Source organism: Lathyrus oleraceus, chromosome 5 (genome assembly GCF_024323335.1).
Source record: "Lathyrus oleraceus cultivar Zhongwan6 chromosome 5, CAAS_Psat_ZW6_1.0, whole genome shotgun sequence".
NCBI lineage: Eukaryota > Viridiplantae > Streptophyta > Magnoliopsida > Fabales > Fabaceae > Lathyrus > Lathyrus oleraceus.
The window spans coordinates 340,905,314-340,927,894 of record NC_066583.1 but is presented as its reverse complement, the minus strand read 5'-3'; the positions used below and the strand labels follow the sequence as shown (position 1 = coordinate 340,927,894).

Sequence of the window (22,581 nt, the reverse complement as noted above, 5' to 3'; positions counted from 1 at the left end):
AAAATTAAATACAATTAATTCAATTTATCAAAAATACCTTTAACAAAATCTATATTAAACGCCCCTAATAAATATTAAAGATAAAATAATATCCAATTTACAATTTTTGACAAATGTGTTTTTGTTTATATGATTCTTTTTCTTTTCAATAAATAAACACAATATCTGTTAGAATTAATTCATATTTTCATAAATTTTTAGACAAAGTTTATTACGGGTTAGTATCTTTTATTCCATTTTGCATTCTGTGTAGCTGTGTGTGTGCAATCATTTGTAACCAATTTTGAGTAGTGGAAGTTTGTTATTATTCTCTCTTCTCTCTTGTCTCATTGTTCATCTTTATCACCTTGTGCACCAATAATTAGTATCTAGAGCTCCGATTCAGATCCACAGAGAAACACCACGGGAAGCATGAGCGAAACGGTGAGGCGTTGTGTTATTGATTTCTGTTCGGAGAATTTGTGTTGAATTTCTTATTAGAATCATAACAGAATCACATATCTTGATTCTGTGGGATTGGGAAACAATGTGTTTATATGTAAGAACCTACGGTGACAATCAAACCACAAACTTTTCCCACCCATTTCCAAAGTAAACGCTTTTGTGTGTCCCATGCAATGCGGACATCCCATTTTGCCATGCGTACCCAAACCAGGCAACATGCCATATGTAGGAAATTCGTTAATTGTCCACATCAAAGCAGCTCACATATTAATTTTTTGTTTACGAGAAACATCATAAGTCCATTCTCCAATCCATAACCTCTTCAAATCATCAATTAAAGGTTGTAAATAAACATCTATTCACGCCCTTGGACTCGAAGGTCCTGGAATAATGCATGCCAAAAAACATGTAAGGTTTAGTCAAGCACATCTCATGAGGGATATTGTATGGGGTAGCAATAACTGGCTAGCAAGAATAGGCAATTGCTGACGATTGGATATACGGAGTAAAACCATCTGAGCATAATTTGAGCCTAACATTTATGGGTTATGCTGCAAAATCTTGATGTACATTATCAAAGTGTTTCCATGCCTCGCCATAAGATGGATATCGCATCATGCCTGAACTAGTGGTATTTGTATGATGCCATGTCATTTGGCTTGCACTATGAATTAATGCAAACATTCTTTGTAATCTAGGTATTATTAGGAGATAGAATATAAACTTCACTCCAACTCATTTTTGCTTTGGATCAACGCCTTAACTGCGAAATAAATACCTCTGATTCTGACAAAACTTACATTCCTCCCGTCCCCATTCATTTGTGCCAAACTCATTATCTTAAAACAACATGTAATCTCCAATCTAGCAATCAATCTTTTTTACTTCGAGTCCTAACTTCAACACCATCCTCTTCGCATCATAATAACTTGTAGGCATGTTTTCTTTCCCATGAGTAGCATCCAACATCTTTTTTTCAAAGAATTCCAAACACTGATTAGAAACATTCCAATTTGACTTCGCAGCCAAAAGCCTCACACACATGGATAGCCTGGAGTCAGAAGACCCCTCAAACAGTGGTATATTTCTTTCTTTCAACAATTGACAAAACTTTTGCGCTTTCTCATTTGGGAGCTCATTTGCATCAAAATCTTGAGGTTCATCATAAGTCACATTCACCCATAATGCATCACTGACCATATCATCAATGAGATTAAATTATTCATGGCCTTACAACCATGGTTAACTGCTTGATACCTCTATATTTATCTCAGGTCCAACATGTGTTTGACTGCTTGAAGCCTCTCTATTCATCTATGGCAGTATTTCTCTATTAGAATACCACACCTAATAATTTGGCCTAAAACCATCTTTCTACAAGTGATGTTTCACTATATTTGGGTCACTAGTTATATTTCTGCAACCACACTTTAAACACATGCATCTTACCCCTCCTTCGCTTCGACAACATTCTTGAGCAAACCCATATGTGACAAACGCAACAACTCCTTCTTCAAAATGTGGTTTAAGCCCACATATTCATGGATACGATCTACCATACATCCAACTACGATAAAACTGATAATATTTCATATTGCACATGTGCAATCTTGTTCATGTTCAAATTTAAATTTAAGAAAAAGGGAATTAATCTATCGACAAACATATAACTATATTATGTTTCTAACTAACATATCATGTAACTAACATATATTCATAACTAAATCATATTCTTTACAAAATTTAATTATTATTCTATTTAAAGATATTTAATGTTTTCCACTAACATATCATATAATACATATATTTAATGTTTTCAAATATATATATATATATATATATATATATATATATATATATATATATATATATATATATATATATATATATATATATATATATATATATATATATATATATAATTTTTTCTTACAAATTTACATACTTTACAAATATATTTTAACTCATAAATTATATACATTTATAATTTAATTCATATTTTCTATAAGTGTATTACCAAAATATATTACATTTCTAAATAATAAGTGTAAATTAATATATAATCTATTATTTTGTAAAAAATATATAATATGTTTCTTAACTAATTTTTAAAATTTATTAACAAGAAAATATATAAACAATATCGTTTAACTAAATATATTCATAACTAAATAAAAAGTGTATATTAATATATTACAAAAATGTATTACAAATTATATTCTTTCTAAAAAGTGCATACTTTCTAAATATATCGAGAATTATATACTTTTATGATTTAATTCATACTTTTTAAATAAAAAGTGTATATTAATATAAAATCTATTCTTTCATTAAAAATATATAATATGTTTCTTAAAATTATTTTATAAATATTCTTTTATAAAAATATTTAATATATATTTAATGTTTCGAAAATAAATATATACTTTTTTCTTACAAATTTACATGCTTATATTAAAATATAATTTGTTTTCTATAAGATTTAATTCACGTTTTCTATATATATATATATATATATATATATATATATATATATATATATATATATATATATATATATATATATATATATATATATTATCATAACAACATCACACCATATACAACACGGATCAATTCCAAATACACCTAAAATCTTAAAAAGAAAAAAACCATACGTGTATCTTGTATGAACAAATCAGAATCATGCCCACTTTAATTTGAAGCTCTTTATTTATGAGATTTAACAAATTAACTTATACACGCAACACAGAAATTAAAAAAAAAAATTAATTATTGAATGTAAATTATAATAATAGAAATTATAATAAAACTTTAACATTTACCTCATTTCAGAATGCTAGAATACTTGAAAGAAGAAGAAATTGAATGTTTGAATAAACAAGAGTAGTTTTTGTTATGAAAGAGAGTAGGAAAATGAGTTGTTTTTGCTGTGAGAGAAAAGAAGAGTGCTGAAGAGAAGAAAAATGAGAGATAAGAAGGAGTCTGGGGAAGAAAGGAGGCAATTGCTAATATATTGTTGGCAAATGGTAAGGGGCATCCTCACAAAGCATATAACGGTCATAACTTGCAAGGGGCAACCCCTAGCAAATTAATGACATGTTCAGAAGTGTACAAAATATGCAGAACATTGTGAGGGGCTACCCCATGCGACCAAAGCGGATAACAATTGTGAGGTGCTTCCCCTCGGAAATCATGACATGTTGCAGATATTTTTCAGCATGTAGCAAGCTTTAGCATGTATAATAAGTGCATGATTTGATTTAACCCTTACAATTGGTAAGAGGTATCCCCTTGCTAATTGAACGGATATAATTGGTGAGAGGTATCCCCTTGCAATTTGGCACTATTTTTTGTTTATGAAGGGTGACCTCTAACAAAGTGCAATTTTAAAATTTAAAAAATTAATAATCTTCCATGTTTGTGACAGGTCACCCCAAGTTTTTGTTTTATATAATTTTGTTCTCATATTTTTAGTGTTGCGAGGGTTTTAACCCCAGGCAACGTTGTTTTTTTATTGATGGGTTTTACCCTTGGAAAAATTCCCTAACTATATAAAGTTTTTCTTTTAGTGTACAATCTGATGACAAATTATAAACTCTGACTGCATTATCGACTATGCATCACACTAGATGCTCTTGAAGACAAATTCTTTGTTACTTGAAGGATCTTCGAAGATTATACCAGAGGTTGATTCTTCTAGTTTTTTCCATTATTTTGAGTGTCTAAAGATATTACTTGTTGGGACTTCTTTCTAACTTCTTTCAAATATTCCACTCGATGAAACCACCGCATCTTCTTCATATATTCTTCTTTATGCAGTTTCTCAGAGACGATGAATCTTTTAAGGATCGTTCATCCACTGAAATTGTTCTTTCAATAGAGACTGTCATAATTAACTTTTCTTCCTTAGTCAAAAGAAATCCTTGATGAAGTTACTAAAGATTATTCCAAGATTCTTGAATTCACTTCTTCATCTTCAACAATTACACTACAAGAAAAACTGATATTACCCACAAACTTTACCGACGACCATTTTGTCATCGAAAAATTCTAATTACACATGGTTTAGCCATCGATAAATCATGAATAAATAAGATTGTATCAATTAAATATCTTTTAAACGTTACCCACGACTGAGCTGTGGGTAAATGTTGCAGGTAACTACCCACGATGTGTAAACTTTAGATATACTTTAGATATAGTTAATCAATATTTTTGACGTCCCACTCATTTTGCATCCATACAAAAAAAAACATCTCAACAAAAGTTATTACAAAATTTTAAATTATACACTATTAACAAAGAATATAATTATTGAAAGTTAAAAGAAGAAAACTAATGATAACATACTACTGTATAAAAGTTACTCTTAAAAATTACAACAACAAAAAATAATAGTAGAAAATAAAAATAAGAAAGAATAGAAAAACATGAATCCTCTTTTGTCTGATATGGAACTCCAAGTGCTCTGAGTTTCTTTCTCTTTATGCTTGTCGCTCAATGTTCTTTTCTTTGGCTATCACATCCAGCACAACACAAAATATTTTGTCTCTCTTTTTACAAATGGGTAAGCTATTCTTCTCTCTCCTCGCTAGTTCTTCATCATTGTTTCTCTTATTCTTTTTCTTCTTCCCAAAACCTTAATTTTATAACTTGGTTTCAAATTTGAAAATTTAATTTCTTATTATTTTCATTCTTTAATTTTCTCTTATCTTTTTTATTGTTGGGAACCATAACTATTTTTTTTATTTATTCTTTTTAATAACAGAGTTTTATGGGTGTTTTGGGTGTAGATGTAATGATTTGTAGCTAATTTTTAAATTGATTCTTTTTAATAAAAGTGAATTTTATGGGTGTTTTTGGTGTAAGTGTAATGGGTTCAAATGGATTATTGGGTATGATGGTATATGTAAGAATTCAACCTTAACAGAAATCAATTGTAATTTTTCCTTGTCCTGCCTTTACTTTTGGAACTTGTTCCTATAATTTTGGTACTAGTGAACCATCAAATGTAAACACCAACAACTATATTCATCTGCATTGAACTTGGGCTCAGCTATATCATAATCATCTATATATAACCAATTAAACAAGTGTTTTTTTAAGTTTTTTTTTTTATGCATGTGAGATGTTTTATCTTTTACTAAATGTTATCAAACTATGTTATAACATTGTTGATTTTGGTTTCATATTCTAGTTAGTTTGCATGCTTGGATTAAAACATGGGTTTGCAATTAAAATTACCTTTTTATGGATGGTTCTGTTGGATATTTGAGTTGTCGATATTTAGAAAGTACCAATTCAAATTATTATTTTTATTGACAATGTAGATATTTTGGTCATTTGATGGTAGTTTTTGAAAGTTTAATTTTTCTTGGAATGTAGTTGGAGTAAAAATCTTTTGTTTTTTTTGGACTTTTCATAAAATTTTCAAATGGAATATAATGTGGAGCAAAATTTTAGAATAGTTAATTCAATGGAGTAGTCATATTTACACAACAAGAAATCTGCACATTAGTGACGTTTGAGGTAATGCTAAAGGGACGCGAAAACATAATATCCGGCGCTATAGAACATGCGCGTTTAGGTGTAACGTTGGCTATTATCGAAATTACAATTTATGTAGCGTCGGTCATAGCGACACTATGGTATTGTCTTCATTTAGTTAACATCGGCCCTAAGCGACACCACTATCTAGCTATAACCATAAAGTGTCGGTTATAGGAGACATCACTTTTTCTCTTTTTTAGACAAAGTGTGACATGCAAAGGGGAAATATGTTATATTTCCTATATCTTTTTCAGATAACTCTTATCGTATACTCATCACCACCATATCTTCATGGGATTTCTTAATATCTTTTGTCTTTCTTTTAATGTTTATAAGTGTTACAATCAAACTATCACATACATTTTTCTCCAAATGCATGACATCAAGACAATGTCTTATATCGAGGCTAGATCAATATGGAAGATCAAAGAACATCGACCTTTTTTTCCTATATTTTTTCTCCATGGGTCCTTCTTGTTTCTTTCCAAAGACAATATTAATGTGTTGTTTTCTTTTATAAATGCACTTTCCGATTAAGGGCTTTGGAGCGATATCAAACTCATGTTTTCCATTAAAAGTCTTCATCAATCTACGATATGGATGATTAGGTCTTAGAAATTTTTGATGCCCAAGATAAATAATGTTTTTTCTATTTTTTAATTGGGTGGAAGCATGTGTCATCTTCATATATTTGACACGCTTTACGTCCCTTGATGTTGTACCCATACAAATGACCATATATGCATGAAAGTTATTGATTTCAAAACAACATGGTATGCAACTTAAAGTTATCACATGTATACGCATCATTAACATCAACTCCTTTCTACCATAAATTTCTTAAATCTTTCCAATCAATGGCATTAAATAAACATCTATGTCGTTCCCTAGTTGTCTTGGACTCAAAATCATCTTTGATAACATCATATATTTGTGATTCATGCACAATCACGAAGTGAGGTTTCAAATAATGAAAAGAACATGTCATGAAGTATGGTTAGTACTCAAATTAACAAATAGATTCATTTCTCCGGTGGCAATTCCAAGCCCAAGGTTCCTTGGCTCAAGGGCAAACTTTGGAAACAACTTATTAACTTTTTCTTCCATTGCAATGAATCAGCTACATGGAGAATTTTTCCATCACAAAATCTTTCATTTGCATGTCATCTAGTATTCTTTGTGTCATTTACATTAAAAATAGTCTCTTGAACCTTTGAGTTATCGATAGGTACCACATCATCTTGGAAGGAACACCCTTTTTAGCTACACCATCATCATCTTTAATACTGTTGTACTTCTTCTTGTAGCACGACTCCCCAAACCTCAGACACTCCTTCAAGTTTTCATACTCTTTCCTATATAATATGCAATCATTACGACATGCATGTATTTTGACATAGTCTAAATCCATTAGCACTACGCCAAATAAGGGAAAAGAGGGCGCTTATTTTGGCCTATAACAGCGCTTTTAAGCGCCCTCTAATCTGGCGCTGGCATAGGTAAAGACAGCGCTTTGTTCTCCTAGAGAAAGCGCTGTCTAAAGTGGCCATATTATAGTGCGCTTTAAGAAAAAAGCGCCCTCTGGAGTGGTCCATACAGGGACACCTTAGAGGGCGCTTTCTGGAAAAAGCGCCCTCTAAAGTTGTCAGTGTAAAGTGTTTAGAGGGCGCTTTCAGGAAAAAGCGCCCTCTAAAGTTGTCATTGTAAAGTGTTTAGAGGGCGCTTTCAGGAAAAAGCGCCCTCTAAAGTTGTCAATGTAAAGTGTTTAGAGGGCGCTTTCAGGAAAAAGCGCCCTCTAAAGTTGTCAATGTAAAGTGTTTAGAGGGCGCTTTCTGGACAAAGCGCTCTCTAAAGTGTTAGTTATTTTAAAAAAAATTGTTTGAAAAACAGTGGATATATATTTAATTGGTAACCTGTTCGCATGCTGCAAAAGTGTAAAATTCATATTGATTTCATCCTTTAATCCAATGTTATACACCATTAATCCATTGATATATACAACATGAATCCATTTATATACAACATTAATCCTCCATATATACAACATTAATATATGATTCTTTGATCAACAATATACAACAACATATTCTCAAAGTACTACAATTAAAAGAATAAAACATAGCAACCAACACCCAGTGACCACTGTATCCAAAAGCTGTCTAGTAGTTCTAACCAATACTAAACAAAAACGCCCATCCACCCATGGTGGCAAACATGTTATGTATATCCAAAAGCTGTCTAGTAGTTCTATCGCACATCCATACAAAATAAGGCTCAACCAAAACAACAGATGGCAGCATAAGTAGTCCCCTGCAAAAAGAACACGTCCAAATGCAAATAACACAGAACTGTCAAAAGGCGATTGAGCAACAAATAGTAAACAATGGCATAAAGTTAAATGACATAGCTAATATTACCTGAATTCCTGCATGGTTGTTAAGGTAAAAATCAAATTCCCTAGGGTGACAAATGTCGGTGTCTACCACGGTTCCTTTGACAATTTAGAACAACAAAATCAGCAAAAAGTGATAAATTCAAATGATAATATATACCAGTTGCGTTGAGAAATATATTGAAAAAACCTGGCATAATTTTTCCACTTCTATCGGTCTCTTTGGGGTTGACAGGAAAGAGACGGGTGTGATGTCTCTTTTGGACCACTACAAAAGTAACTTTAGGTAGATACCCATCCTCTATTGAGACACAAGCCTGATGAAAAAAAATTAAAAATTAAACGCAGAGAATTTAGTGGTGTATTTTATGAACGACAAAGTAACAAGAAATCAACTTTGAGAAGTCCTAAATTCTGCCTACAATATAGGGCTGCAAAGTTGATGCAACAAAAAACATATAACAATATATGGTAAGTACCTGTATCTCCGACCATATTTTTTCTTTGCCAACCTTCAAGTCCGGACTTCTCCAATTATCACATGTAATCGGAATATGTTGTCGAACAAGGAAACCAATGTAACTTGCCAACATTGAACCCTTATCTTTTGAAGATAGAATTGATATATGTTTAGATGGACATGTTCCATTGTCGTAGAGGGATTCTTTCAAATATCCAACATCATCATCTACGCGAATGAGGCTTGACGATAATAGAGCATCTCCATCTAAACAAATATCAATTGATACTTTCGAGCATCCCTTGCCCCTTGCACGAATGATTGACTTCATAATAGCCATTTTACCTGTAAAAAAGAAAACAATTAAAATCAGATGACAAATGTAAAAACAATTAAAATCATAAAAGTCATTTTACCTGTAATAAAGAAAACAATTAAAATCATTTGACCTGTACCTTTTTCACTAAGTTCTCTTTCTTTTCTTGGTTGGAATATGTTCTACATGTCTCTTAACAACACGGACGGTTGGAATATGTTCTACATGTCTCTTAACGAATTCTAATACCCCATTCTCGTACTCTCTCGACAATCGATTGGAAGACATCCATGTATTATCCATTACTAATTAGAATAAACAAAAAACAATTTCAGAAGAGTTCAAACACATTCGGACCTAGGTTTCTAATGATACTGGTGTTGACACAAAATCAGATATTCATAGGTCGTATAACCCTAACTAATGGGTAATGTAGTCCCATTGCATGCGCTATCATGGTCACTAAAAACCAACCGTCAATTGCCTAATAAACCCAAACAAACGTAGGGCTTGAAATTTAATGCATGCGCTATCAAATTTAAAATGACTATGAATATTGAAACTTTACAGGTTGAAACAAACGTAGCATAGACAACAATAACATAAAACTGAAATGGGGCAAAGCTAAAACAAAGCAAGAAATAGGGCAAAGCTAAAACGAAACAAACGTACCTTTGGTGCCAGAAGGAGGAAACGTCGTAGATCTAACAGAGGTGGAAGGAGAACGCCTTAGAACCCTAACGTGAAAAAGAACGAAAATAACAGAGAGTGAAATAACAAAACGCGCAGTATGTTATAATTTTAATGTTTACTAAAGGGGACCTTAGAGGGCGCTTGTGGAAAAAAAGCGCCCTCTAAGGTGCGCTGTCTATTGCTCATTATTTTTTCGCTTCACTTTAGAGGGCGCTTTTGTAATAAAGCGCCCTCTAAAGTGCGCTGTTGTACATGGACTTAGAGAGCGCTTTCTTAGAAGCGCCCTCTAAGGGTATCCTTAGAGGGCGCTTTCATAAACGCGCCCTCTATTGTTGTCCCTCCATTTCCTCATTATTTTTTTGCTTCACTTTAGAGGGCGCTTTGTTACAAAAGCGCTCTCTAAAGTGCGCTGTTGTACATGGACTTAGAGAGCGCTTTCTTAGAAGCGCCCTCTAAGGGTATCCTTAGAGGGCGCTTTCATAAACGCGCCCTCTATTGGTGTCCCTCCATTTCCTCATTATTTTTTTGCTTCACTTTAGAGGGCGCTTTGTTTCAAAAGTGCCCTCTAAAGTGCGCTGTCTATTCCTCCTTATTTTTCTCTTCACTTTAGAGTTCGTTTCTTTAAGAAAGCGCCCTCTAAGGTGCGCTGTCTATTCCAGTTTTTGGCGTAGTGTAGACACAATATCTTTGTGGCCTTATAACTACAGTTCACCAACGTGTTACCTTCTGAAAGCATTTATTACAACAATTCAAGCAATTCAGTGAAACTTTTATCTGTCCAACCACCTATTGCCTTAAGATTAAATAGTCTTAACACAAGTGTCAATCTTGTAAAAATTTTGCATCCAGATATAAAGACTCTTCCATGCCACTTTTCAAAGTATCTTCCACATGGGTTTTCTTAAAAGCATTTACTCCAATATAATTAATCATATCTTCTAGAATATCATTCATAAATTCATCATCTTCAATTCTATGTAACGTGGGTCTTTTTTGTCACTTAACCATGTCATACATATTTTGTGTAATTTTGAAAAATTCAATCACAACCACAATGATTGAATGTATCATTCATTTGGTGTTTTTGCATATTTTGAAAATTTTTACAAAGACACCAAAAAAATATCATTATCGTTAGGAAGATTTTTTCCGCGAATTCAAGAAATTGAATCACTCAATTCTCATACTCTTTATTTAATCTAGTGGCTCTCATCCAACTATGGTCCATATTAACATACAACTTCTGAAAGTAAAATAAAAATGAACGTTTCAAAATAATACAACAATAACAATAAACAACAACGACTACAAATACCTGAAAACAACACTACATTATATCCTAAGTTTCAAAAACCATGACAAAAAACAATAACGATAAACAACAACTACTACAAATTAGGGGTCTGTCAAAATATGATTAACCAAATTATATTATTAAACTGAATTACATTGCACCATAAAAAAACTGAACCACTTAAAAGATTAACGAACTGAGCCATTTAATTCAAACAATTCTAATTCAGATTAAAACCATTCATAATCAATTTTCTTTTATAAGCTGGTTTAATTATAAGAATAAGTTTTTAATAAAAAGCAGAAGAAAAACTATTGAAAGCTAAACAAAAAAATTTGAAAAAAAAAATAATCTTTTTATGAAAAAAAAATATTTTTTGAAATTAAAAACAAAGTTTTTTATAAAAATAATAAAATATAGTTTTTTTAAGAAAAAAAAATTTAATCAAAAAATGAAAAAAAAAAGTTTGGCAAGTAGGATTGAACCTAAGTCATGGGGGTTGGGAAACCGAAACCTCAACCACTCCACCCATGACCTTCATCTAAAATATTTTTTAAAATCACAAATATTTTTTATTTTGAAAAATAAAATAAAAGTTCTAAAATATAAAAAAAAATACTTTTATTATAAAAAAGAAAAATAAAAAAAATCAAAATTTTTTAAAAGAAAATTTATATATATTTTTCAAAAAAAAATATTTGTTAATCTGAAATAAAAAATTAATTTCCCAAAAATTAATAATTTTTTCAGAAAAACAAAAGTGCCAGAATGGAAAAAAAAATTTCCAAAAAAATCGAAATAACTAAAAAAGAGTTAGAATAAAAAAAATTCTCATTTTTTTTGTTACACAAATTTTATTTCGAATTTTACTACTAATTTCAAAAAAAATATTTTGAAAATTAAAAAATTCAGTTTATTTTATAAATATTTAAAAATTCATTATATATATATTTTTTAAAAATATTTTTTGTCATCAAAACAAAAATAAAAAAGTTATTCTAAAAACTTTCTTTTTTCAGAAAAGCAAAATATTTTTTTCCAAAAAAAATAATAATTTATTTTTAAAAAGTTACTTTTAAAAAAAATGTAAAAATTATTTTTTAAATAGTCTACAAAAATATCTTTTTTAATTAAAAAATTGTTATTAAAAGTGTTAAAATTGTAAAATTGGGTTATAATTAAAAATTGATTATAAACTAATTTATAAATATAAACTAATTTTAAATTGAATTGAAACTATTTTAGCAGTAAATTAGATTTTTATTAAAATGATTATTATAAACTGAACTGAACCATAAATGTGATTTAGTTCAATGAAGTTCATGAACCATGAACACCCCTGCTACAAATACATGAAAAACAACACTACATTATACCCTAAGTCTCAAAAACCACGACAATAACAATAACAAAAAAAATAATAACAACAACAATAATAATGAAGGTTTTCTAAAAATCCAAGGTATAAGATGATTTATAAAATAATGGCAAAATTTTAGTTCTAAATAAAGAATAAATTTGCAAAAGTTAGGAATCGAACCTCAAACTTTGAGTTACATAACCTGTCGATTTTCTATAAAATCGAGAGATAAGATTAAACTTTTAAAAAATGTCATGTTTCAGGTCATTTGACCTCATATTTTTATTGATTAACGTGAAAGTTTGTTATAAAATATATTATTTGTAGTAGTGTATATTACATACAATATAAATTTTGTTATAATAAAAAACAAATATATTTAATAATTTTATTGAAAATATTAAAGTTACACTTTAACAAAATCTATATTAGAGGTCCTTTAATAAATATTAAAAATGAATATATTCAATTTATAATTTTCGAAAAAATGTCTCTGCTTCTTTTCTTCTGTAAAGATATTCAATATCAAATTACATTTGTACATCCATTTAGACAAAAGATTGCAAGTCATGATTCAATTCACATATTATTGAAGTGGTGTGGAATAAATGAATTTCAATTTTAATTGAAATAAATATTGACCGTATTCTTTATATATTTTATATAATTTCTATTAAAATAACTTTAGTTATTTAATATTTTGACTTGTATTATTAGGCTTTTTTTTCCTAGAAATATATAAAAAAAAATCCTTAGTTAATGTACATTATCATTTTTAATTGCCTTTTTGGATATAAATATAATAAAAAGAAAAATATATTTAAAACAATTAATTGTAAATGTAAAATATTGCTTTAGCAAAGAGTATGCTTCCTCTATATAAGTTGGATAAAATCCTCATTTGAGTACTCATCTTTGTCTACCTTTACTATCTTGTTATCATCGTAAGTACATATAGATCATCAAAATCTAACAAGCCTAAGATAATTATGTTTTCTGAGTTCTAAAATTGAGATTTAATTTTCTTATTCTTATTGTTTTATTGTTTTTATAGGTGCTTTGAAGAAATCATGGAACAATCATCAAGCTCTAACATAATGGATAATCAAAGGTTGCCACAACATGAAAATGTGACTAATGTCTCTTTGCCTAATATGGTCAATGTCATGCCTGCTGCTGAAAATGGGGTCCCAAATCCTCATGGAGATGATCTAATTCTAGATCGTGAGACTAGAATGTGAGTTTAGGTTTACAAAATTTCAAATTTCAAATATCATTCAAAGGTTTTTGCACACTCATATTTCATAATCTATGTTTTTTTCTGTCTTGTAGACGTTTACAAAATCAAGGATACTCCAAAACCTATCTGAAGAGAAAGAATTGTCACATCGAAAATCTGGAAGACAAACAAAATACATTAACCGTAATCTCATGATATTTCATCCATATTTGTTTATATCTCAAACTTTTAAATTTTAAATTTTGCTAATAACTCTTTAACTATGCAGGATATAATAGGTAAAGAAATTCCAATGACTAAGGTTTACACAAACATTAATTCTGTTATTAAGTATGAAATTAACACTTTGGAAGAAACATTATCTCAAGTCAATTCAAATGGGGAGGTTCTAAATGCTAGTTTATTATCCCTTTTCCTCAATAATCATTATAATAACTTACTATTTAAAAATAAATTGAAGTTACAATTTTGTTTGTGATTTGATGAAATTATTCAGTTGAGATCGATACCATAACCAATAAATTGGAGCAGATGAAATTATCCAAGGAGGCAACTGACGTAGAGTTCATTAGGAAGAAGAATTTGGGAGGCAAATAAAATGCAATTTAATGTAGCAGTTTGTATATAAATATTATGATATAAATATAAATAAGGAATCTGTTATTATGTAAATTATTAAATAATATAATAAAAGTCTCTACCATTATGAATACTTATGGAGTCATATGGAAATATGAGATAATGAATTTGGAACCTTCATAAATGATCTTGATTTGAGAAATAACTTTAAAGTAAAATCATTTACAACAATTATTTCATCAAGATACTTTTGTTAAAGTATGTTCAAATTTATTTATTTTAGCTAATCTATTTGTAAGACCCTAATTTTGACCCTAAGATCCCTCATGGCCTCATATCATTGCACTTTGCACTTGCCTCAAGGATCATAGCATCTTGGCTCCTAACCTTTGGATGAGAACTTGTGTGAGTTGGTTTGAGACCACCAAGCATGCTTGAATTGTATATTATTGCTTTTCTTATTTTTGTTTACTAATCAAAAGCACAAAAATATGTCACTAACATCTTTTGTTTTGTAGCTTGAGCAATCATAAGATCTAAAGCTCCTAGGAGACCCCATGCTCAAAGAATGGCCAGGTGAAGGTGAAAGCAAGCATGACAATGGTTCCAAAAGCTCTCATTCATCAAATATGCCTCCCAAGTATCTCAATTTGTCAATTTGATCAAAGCAAACCAAAGGGCTTGAGGATTGTTTCCCAAGGAAACCCTAATTCATCTATTTATTGATTGTGCCTTGCTCATGAAGCAACCTCAACCCATGATCAAATACAATCAAGGGAAGTTCTTTAATTCATCATTTCATGCATATTTGAGCTTATTTGAGTGTCCTCAATCATCAATTCATCAAGGTTTGAGGTATGGACTTGAGAAGTTGATCAGTCAATTCATCTGACTATTTTGAAATTCACTGAGACCTAACTTTTGATGTGTTTGTCAAATAAATATGACCCCAAGAGAAACAATGTTCTTAAGAACCATATGAACAACTTTCATGTTCATCAAAAATGTATTTGAAGCTTGGAAGGTCATCATCCATTTCAAAACATTATAGGTCATTTTGACTGAAACCCTAATTTTGGGTCAACTTCCCAAAGACCTAACTCACTCATTTTTCATGATTTTTAGGTGGGATAAAATGCATTGGAAAGTTTAAGATGTCTAATTCATTTGTTATGTTGAACAAATTTTCATAATCCTAAAAGAAGTACATGTGATAATGCAAAACATTATAGGTCACTTTGGACCAAAGACATTGAAATGTGAAAAAGTCCAACTTCAAGTGCCCATAACTTTCTCATCAAAAATCCAAATGATGAACAATTTGACTCCAAATTGATTGTCTTGAAAAGATCTACAACTTTTATGTTGAAGGATTTGTCATTTGAAGTTTACATCATTGAAACAGAAGTGCTTGAAGTTGATCCATTTTGGAAAATTTCACATGCACATGTTTTGCACCTTGAACTTTATGACCAATTTTCACTAATTTCCCAATTCCAAATGGAGTTTTGTTCAACATAACAATTGATCATCATGTCAAGGACTTTCCAACCATTACCCACAAGGCCATGTTTCATTTTGGTAAGGGGTAGTTTTGAAGAGGAGAAGATTCATGTGCATTTTTAGAAACCATTTGAAAACTCCATGCACATTCATTTGTAATCATATTTGCACGTCCGTTTTAGATTATTATGACTTAAGCTTGTCAAATCAATTGGATTTGGGCCCTCCATGCGCCTGTACAGGCGCATGCATGGAGGCTTTCATCACACATGCACATGAAATTTCATGACTTGCCTTGCCTTTTGCTATAAATAGAGTTGCATACCTTCATCAGAAATCAACCTTAAGGCGCCTCATATGCTGCAGAAATCAATCCAAACCTCACTCTAAAGGAATTGTGCAATTTCACTTTCTTTTTTCATATCCAATTTTCAACTTCATTGGTTGATTATTGGACTTAAATTCCTTGGCATTGCTTCATCTTCATCTCAAGAGCAAATTGTAATCAAGAGTTGAAAGGAATCGTGCTTCACAGATCTACATTTCCAAGGTTGATGCTCAAACTTTATTCAATCGAAACTCACTAATTCTTGCTTGTTTCTTGTGTTTATTGGCTTGGCTGAAGTCCTCTCATAAGAGGCATTTGAATTGTGTTCTTAATTTTGTAAATCCATGAAGTTCAGATTGAACACCATGATTTTCTCTCTCTGATTTCTCTTTCTATGAGAGTCTAGAGGAGAAACCAATGGTACAGGGGTGATGTACATCACCCCAGCTTTCCAATGATATGAGGATCGCTTCATTTGGTTAAGTTTCCATACCTGTAACTTCCACCGGCGCTGGTGAACTCGTCGAAGAAGACGGTGGTGTACACCACCGTCTCTTTTCCAGATTAAATGTGAGCCATTGGATTGTGTCTATAGATCTAATCTCCACCTTTCCTTGTTATGACTTTTAATAAATCATGGTGTTGCTCAGTTGACTCATGCCTTTGATGAGCACGCGCCTGTAAGCCACTTGATGTGCCAGTTCATTTAATGAGATTCAATCCAACGTGGGTGGTTTTTTTGTTATTTCTGAATTAATCCATTTTATTTCTTTATTTCATTTTATTTCAAAAAATCATAACTCTTTCATTTTAATTCCAAAAAATATGGGACCAATTGCATTATTTCTCTTTTTAATTCTAGTTTCCGAAAATGATTTTTAATATTTTTTATTTTGTCATTTGATATTTTTTATGAATTTTCTCTTTTTTGGTTATTTTTAATTCATTTTAAATAGTTTCCAATATTCAAAAAATAGAAAAATATTTTCCTAACCTCTTTGAATGATGATGAATCTATGAAAAATATTCTCATCAATTTGTTAATTGATTTGAGATTTATTTGATATTTTAGTTCAATTAGGTTATTTTTATTCATTTTTAATTGTTTAAAAATAGTTTCTGGTTTCTAAAAATGCTGAAATTTTTTGTCAAACTTTGTTTGACGTTGTTGAACTTAGGATGATCCATTTGGACTTTTCAAAGTTGATTTGAAATGGATTTGAAGTTTGACCTTTAATTGTTTATTTTAATTCAAGTATTATTTTAATTTTCAAAAATACCAAAAATATTTTTTTTGTTTCTTGACTTCTAAGTTTCATTTTGCTTTTGTTTACTATTGTTTGACCTTGATTCCATTTATCTTTGGTCAATGTACTTTGCTTACCTCATTTGAAGTTCAATTCATGTACATTCTTATTCACCTTCTTCTTCATCTTTTTCTTTTTTATCAATGAGTTAAAGATTGGTGGTTAGCCTTGATATATGGGAGGTTTAACCTTCCTTGATTCAAATCTAATTCATATTGATCAAAGATCAAGTTAATGGCTTTACATTAAGGATAAGTTGCTTCTTGATCAAGCAAAAAACCTAAATCAATACAAGATCATTCTTCTTTTCTTTTGCCATGGCAAGTTGTAGGAGCTTGGCTTACTAGTCAAGGTCTCTAACTTGTGTTTGTTGCCTATATTTTTATTGACCGACCTCAGATAGGTGTGACTACTACATTAGTCCACTTACGATTGCTTAACATAGCGCTAAATTGCCTCATGGCACACTAACACTAACTATTGACCATTAACTTTTAATTCAAGTCTTTAATTCTTGCACTTTACATTAATGCAATTTAATATTCTTGTACATTATTTCATTTGCTTTTGCCCTTTTCTCACTTGAGCTCATGTTTATGTTAATGCAATTTGCCTTTTGCTCACTTGAGCATATTATTCTGTATATACTATTGTGCTTGTGTTTTGTTTTGATTGTTGTGAACCAAATGCAAATGGACAAAAGGACTTAGACTTTAGGACATTCCCTATGCGAAAATGGAGTCAAAGAGCAACTAGGCCTCATGCCTTTAGAATGCTTAATGTTGAAGATGAATTGAAAGGACCTAACTTCTAAACTCACTCTTATCCATTCTTTGTTTGCATTATAGAACTTTTTGATGTGTGTGTTCTTGTGCTAGGGATCCCAAACTTGAGCTAAATTGAAGAACCATTGTCATGAGCTTCCAAAATGAGAGATACAAAAGTCATTGGAAGATTCCTAGGAGCTTGGTTGGTTGTGTGCTTGATTGCTTCAGTATTTGCTTATTTGCTTGCTTATTCCAAAGGATGGGAGCTACTTGGATCATCACTATGATCTCAAGAAGGGAACTCCATTATGGTTTTGTTTGTCTTCCTTCATCTTTGTTTGTTTAGGACTTAGCCATTCTTCTTCTTCCCTCCACTCTAACCCAAGCCAAAACTTTTGTGCAAACATTAACATTTGTTTTCAAAAATTAGAAACCTAAGCACTATGCTTTTGATTTTCAAACTTTCTTCTCATAACACTTATTTTGAATTGAATCCTAAATCAATTTTGACCATATTTTGTAAATACTTTTCATTGGTAAATACAACTCACTCAATTGTTTTTGTGGTTTCAATGACCACTTTTGTCAAAGCTTTTTACAAACATTAGCTATTAGGTTTGAGTTATCCTTGAGGTTGATATAATACTCACCTATATCCTTAGTGATGGACAATGAGTCTTCCATGCTTATTATAGGGTTAACCCCTCACTAGCATGTTGAAGCTATCCTCACATGGTGGATTTGTGGTTTTAGGTTGAGTTTTCTCCCTTCGATAACAAAAGACCTTAAGGCTTTTGGACCAATCAATTCACCAACTTGTTTTGAGATTTTTACCCCGAACTACGAGGTTTTGATCCTAATCTTTTTTAAGATGGTACGTAGGAAATGGGTTTATCCATTCAAACACAAAATTGTAAATAATTTGTACATTCTTCTCTCATCTCCCCAATCGTGTTTGCACAAATAATTTTCCAAATACCAACCTACCTTACAACAATTGTGAAAAGGGATCCCTTAGAGTACTAAGGATGTTTTGGGTGCTTAAAACCTTCCCATTGCATAACCAACTCCCTTATCCAGATCTCTGCCATTTTTATTAATTTTTGATTTGATAAAACTTCTCGGTTTTTGTTCGCTTTCTAACCTTTCCTTTGGATAAATAGAAGTGCGGTGGCGACTCGAATTGTATGATTTACTTTTGATTTAGTCAATAAATCTAAAGGTAGCAAATACCCCGCTACACTATTGATATAATTTTTGTAAAATTGTTGAGTTGAATTTATAAAAATAATCTATAATCATGAACCTTGGTCGGAATTTATTCCTTCTGCTTATTCACTCTAGAGATCTTATGTTTCTGGTGTTTATATAAAATCGACGAGTGGTTTTTTTTTCTTGTAGGTGGTTGTGGTTTGGTGGATGGTTGGTTTTTTGGTTTGGTGTTTCTCCTTCTAATTTTCTGATTGTTGGATTGCCATGTTTATGTTGTTTTCTTTTTTACCTAAGGTGTCTGTTCGGTGTGGGTTTTTTTTAGTGCACCACTAGTGCTCTTTTCCTATTAGAAAAAGGTTCTTTTTTGTATCTTTGTAATTTTTTAATTAATATATAGTTTTAGTTACACTATTAAAAAATTACTATTAGAAAAGGTTTTTAAATTCGTTGAAAAACGACTTTTACCTGATTTGGATGAGCGAGCTAACAAAGAGTGTTACGGAAAGTATGAAAATTTTCACCTTGGGCCAATGGATGAGAATTTTTTTGAAAACGCGTTACTTTTCACTTGATTGGACGCACCAACCTCTATCTAGTTCCACTCTATAGTGTCCCCTCGACATGTCTTCATTGTGATTCATGGACTCAACAACACTGTACCAACCTTTAGTACGGTCAAAAACTGTGACCACATGCGTGATAGCTTTGGCAGCCTCCTCTCTAATGAATTCCATTGAAGCATCACTGAACAACTTCATAGATTATAACATTGAACTCCATTTGGAATGTCTCGTCTCAAACAACGCCCCTAGCCTGAAATAGGTTACTTGCACTAAAGTGGTTATAGGTAGGTTTCAGATTCCTTTAAAGACATAGTTCATTGATTCAAAAAGATTTTTTGTCATGTGGCCCTAATGTTTACTGTTGTCGTATGCGCTAGTCCACTTCTTCAAAGGAATATTGTCGGTCCACTATACTGCATCTGTGTTTAATAATATGATGTCTTTGCGGTAGTGTTTGAAAGAAGTTTTTGTTAATGCATATCCTGCGTTGACAACCTTCTTCCGTAACGTTTTGTCTTTGATCTCTCGCATAAAAGTTTGAGCGATATGTCTAATGAAATAGACATGCGTCGACGGAGGATCCTGCTATCCATTTTCAATGTTTTTGTAGGCACTCACTATTGAAGGGTGTCGGTATGAGATCAAACATAAGTTAGGCTGAAGAGCAACGTGCAATCAGTGACTTTTTAGGAAAAAACTCCATCCCTCAGTAGTCTCCCCTTCAACTAGGGGAAAGGCGGTTGGAAAAATGTTGTTGTTTCCATCTTATGTCACTGCCATCAGAAACGTTCCTTTATATTTCCCGTACAACCATGTACCATCAATTTGTATAATAGGTTTACAGAAAGAAAAACCTTTGATGCATGGTTGATACGCCCAGAAGAGTTAGTGGAATATTCCATTACCAATAGCATAATTCCCATCTAGGGTATACGCCGACAACGTTCTCAAATTGACAATAGTTCCTGGAGCATAATGTTTAAGAGTTGCCAAGTATTTTGGAAGTTGTTTGTAAGACTCCTCCCAATTGCCATACATATTTTCAACCACCTTTGTTCTAGCTATCCAAGCCTTCTTGTATGATAGAGTATAATTCTATTGTGTTACAATATGTGAGATTATTGTACTCCCATGCTTCACATGCATGCACCCTTAGCTTTGGCCCCTACTCCCATGCTTCACATGTTGCATTCACATGCTGCAAATTTCCAACCTATCTCATCTATAAATATTGCAACAACTTACAACACTCAACATCTGCAACACTCAATATCTGTAACACTCAATACTTGCAACACTCAACCTCTGCAACACTCAATCTCTTTTCCAAGGTCAATCTCTCTGCAACATTATGTCTCTATTGACTATGGGTGATGAACATCGAGGAACAATCGATAATATTACGACATTTGTATGTTATCACTCATTTTTATTCTTATTCTTATTCTTATTCTTATTTCATAACAAAATGTCTCTATTTTTTATTACTTCTTCTTAGTTATTTCTTACTTATGTTTTATTAGGACCCAAAGAGATTTCATGTCGTGTACATGAATATGTACCACATGATCCTTTGATAAAACCATATATTCGAGGATTTGGTTTTGGTAATCTACTCAACATAGTCTCATACTCGGTTGACTACAAACTTATTCTTGCTTTGTTAGAGAGATGGAGACCCGAGATCCACACATTTCACCTTCCTTTCGGTGAGTGTACCGTCACACTTGAGGACGTTTGTCACGGCGGGAAAATTCCGAGTGTAAGTTATTGATTAACTTAACTCGATTGAAACAGAGTCGCCACCAAATTTTTATTTATTCCAAAAGGAAAAGGGAGAAATATCGAGAAAACCCTAAAGAAAACTAGGTACGGAAGTCATTTACGCAAGGGGAAGGTATTAGCACCCCTCACATCCGTAGTACTTTACGGTATCCACACAAGTCTGTTTGTTCTAAGGGTGTCTAAGTCTAAAGCTTAAAAGCTAAGGAGGAATGCAATGCATGATAGAAGGTTGATTTATTTACAAAGAAAAATGAATAAAAGGTTTTTATTAATGTGCCCGACGTGGTTGTGAACCTTTGTGCCTACGTACCCCCTTAGTGAGGGATCAGAGCATTCGTAGTTCACCTTAAAAAGTTGGTTTGTTTATGTTTTTAGGCAGATAATGTTACATTCACACTCTAGCTTTTTGATGACTTACTGCCCGACCTTAGGGACTTACACGTCACATTGCGCAGAATGGAAATAACACATCCTTTGTTAAGAAGAAGGTTTGCAAAAGAAAAAAAAGGCCAAGATGCCAAAAAGAGTTTGATTTGGTTTGTATTTTTATTGTAGATAGTGATGAGTTAATCCCAATGTAGGGACACTCTTCCTTCTCCACTTTTATGAAAAAGATTTGAGAATTGGTCGACAATAAAAGGCTATGAATAAGAGAAATAATAGTAAACGGAATGTACCGCATCATTACCCTCCTATTACTTAAGTCTCGTAACATGTGAACCAACTCGTTATGACTTAGTGTTTTGAATTTGATTAAGAAAAAGAAGGTATAATGCAAAATAAAT

At 31.6% G+C, this 22,581-nt stretch overlaps 1 protein-coding gene across 1 annotated transcript; it reads left to right on the top strand.

Annotated features, from left to right (window-relative positions):
- The first annotated feature begins 12,999 nt into the window (after window positions 1-12,999).
- On the top strand, window positions 13,000-14,464 carry LOC127080563 (uncharacterized). Its single transcript, XM_051020880.1, has 6 exons — window positions 13,000-13,050; window positions 13,371-13,456; window positions 13,567-13,749; window positions 13,845-13,935; window positions 14,021-14,137; window positions 14,249-14,464. The coding sequence occupies exons 1-6, from the start codon at window positions 13,000-13,002 to the stop codon at window positions 14,264-14,266; spliced, it is 546 nt and encodes a 181-aa protein (XP_050876837.1). The 3' UTR covers window positions 14,267-14,464.
- Window positions 14,465-22,581: the final 8,117 nt, after the last annotated feature.

Bases quoted from the DNA above. Each gene is read 5' to 3' on its own strand.
- LOC127080563 (XM_051020880.1), top strand. From the start codon at position 13,000: ATGTCTCTGCTTCTTTTCTTCTGTAAAGATATTCAATATCAAATTACA. The intron at 13,051-13,370 runs GTACATCCATTT...ATATTGCTTTAG, and splicing joins TTCAATATCAAATTACATTT to CAAAGAGTATGCTTCCTCTA. The intron at 13,750-13,844 runs GTGAGTTTAGGT...TCTGTCTTGTAG, and splicing joins CTAGATCGTGAGACTAGAAT to ACGTTTACAAAATCAAGGAT.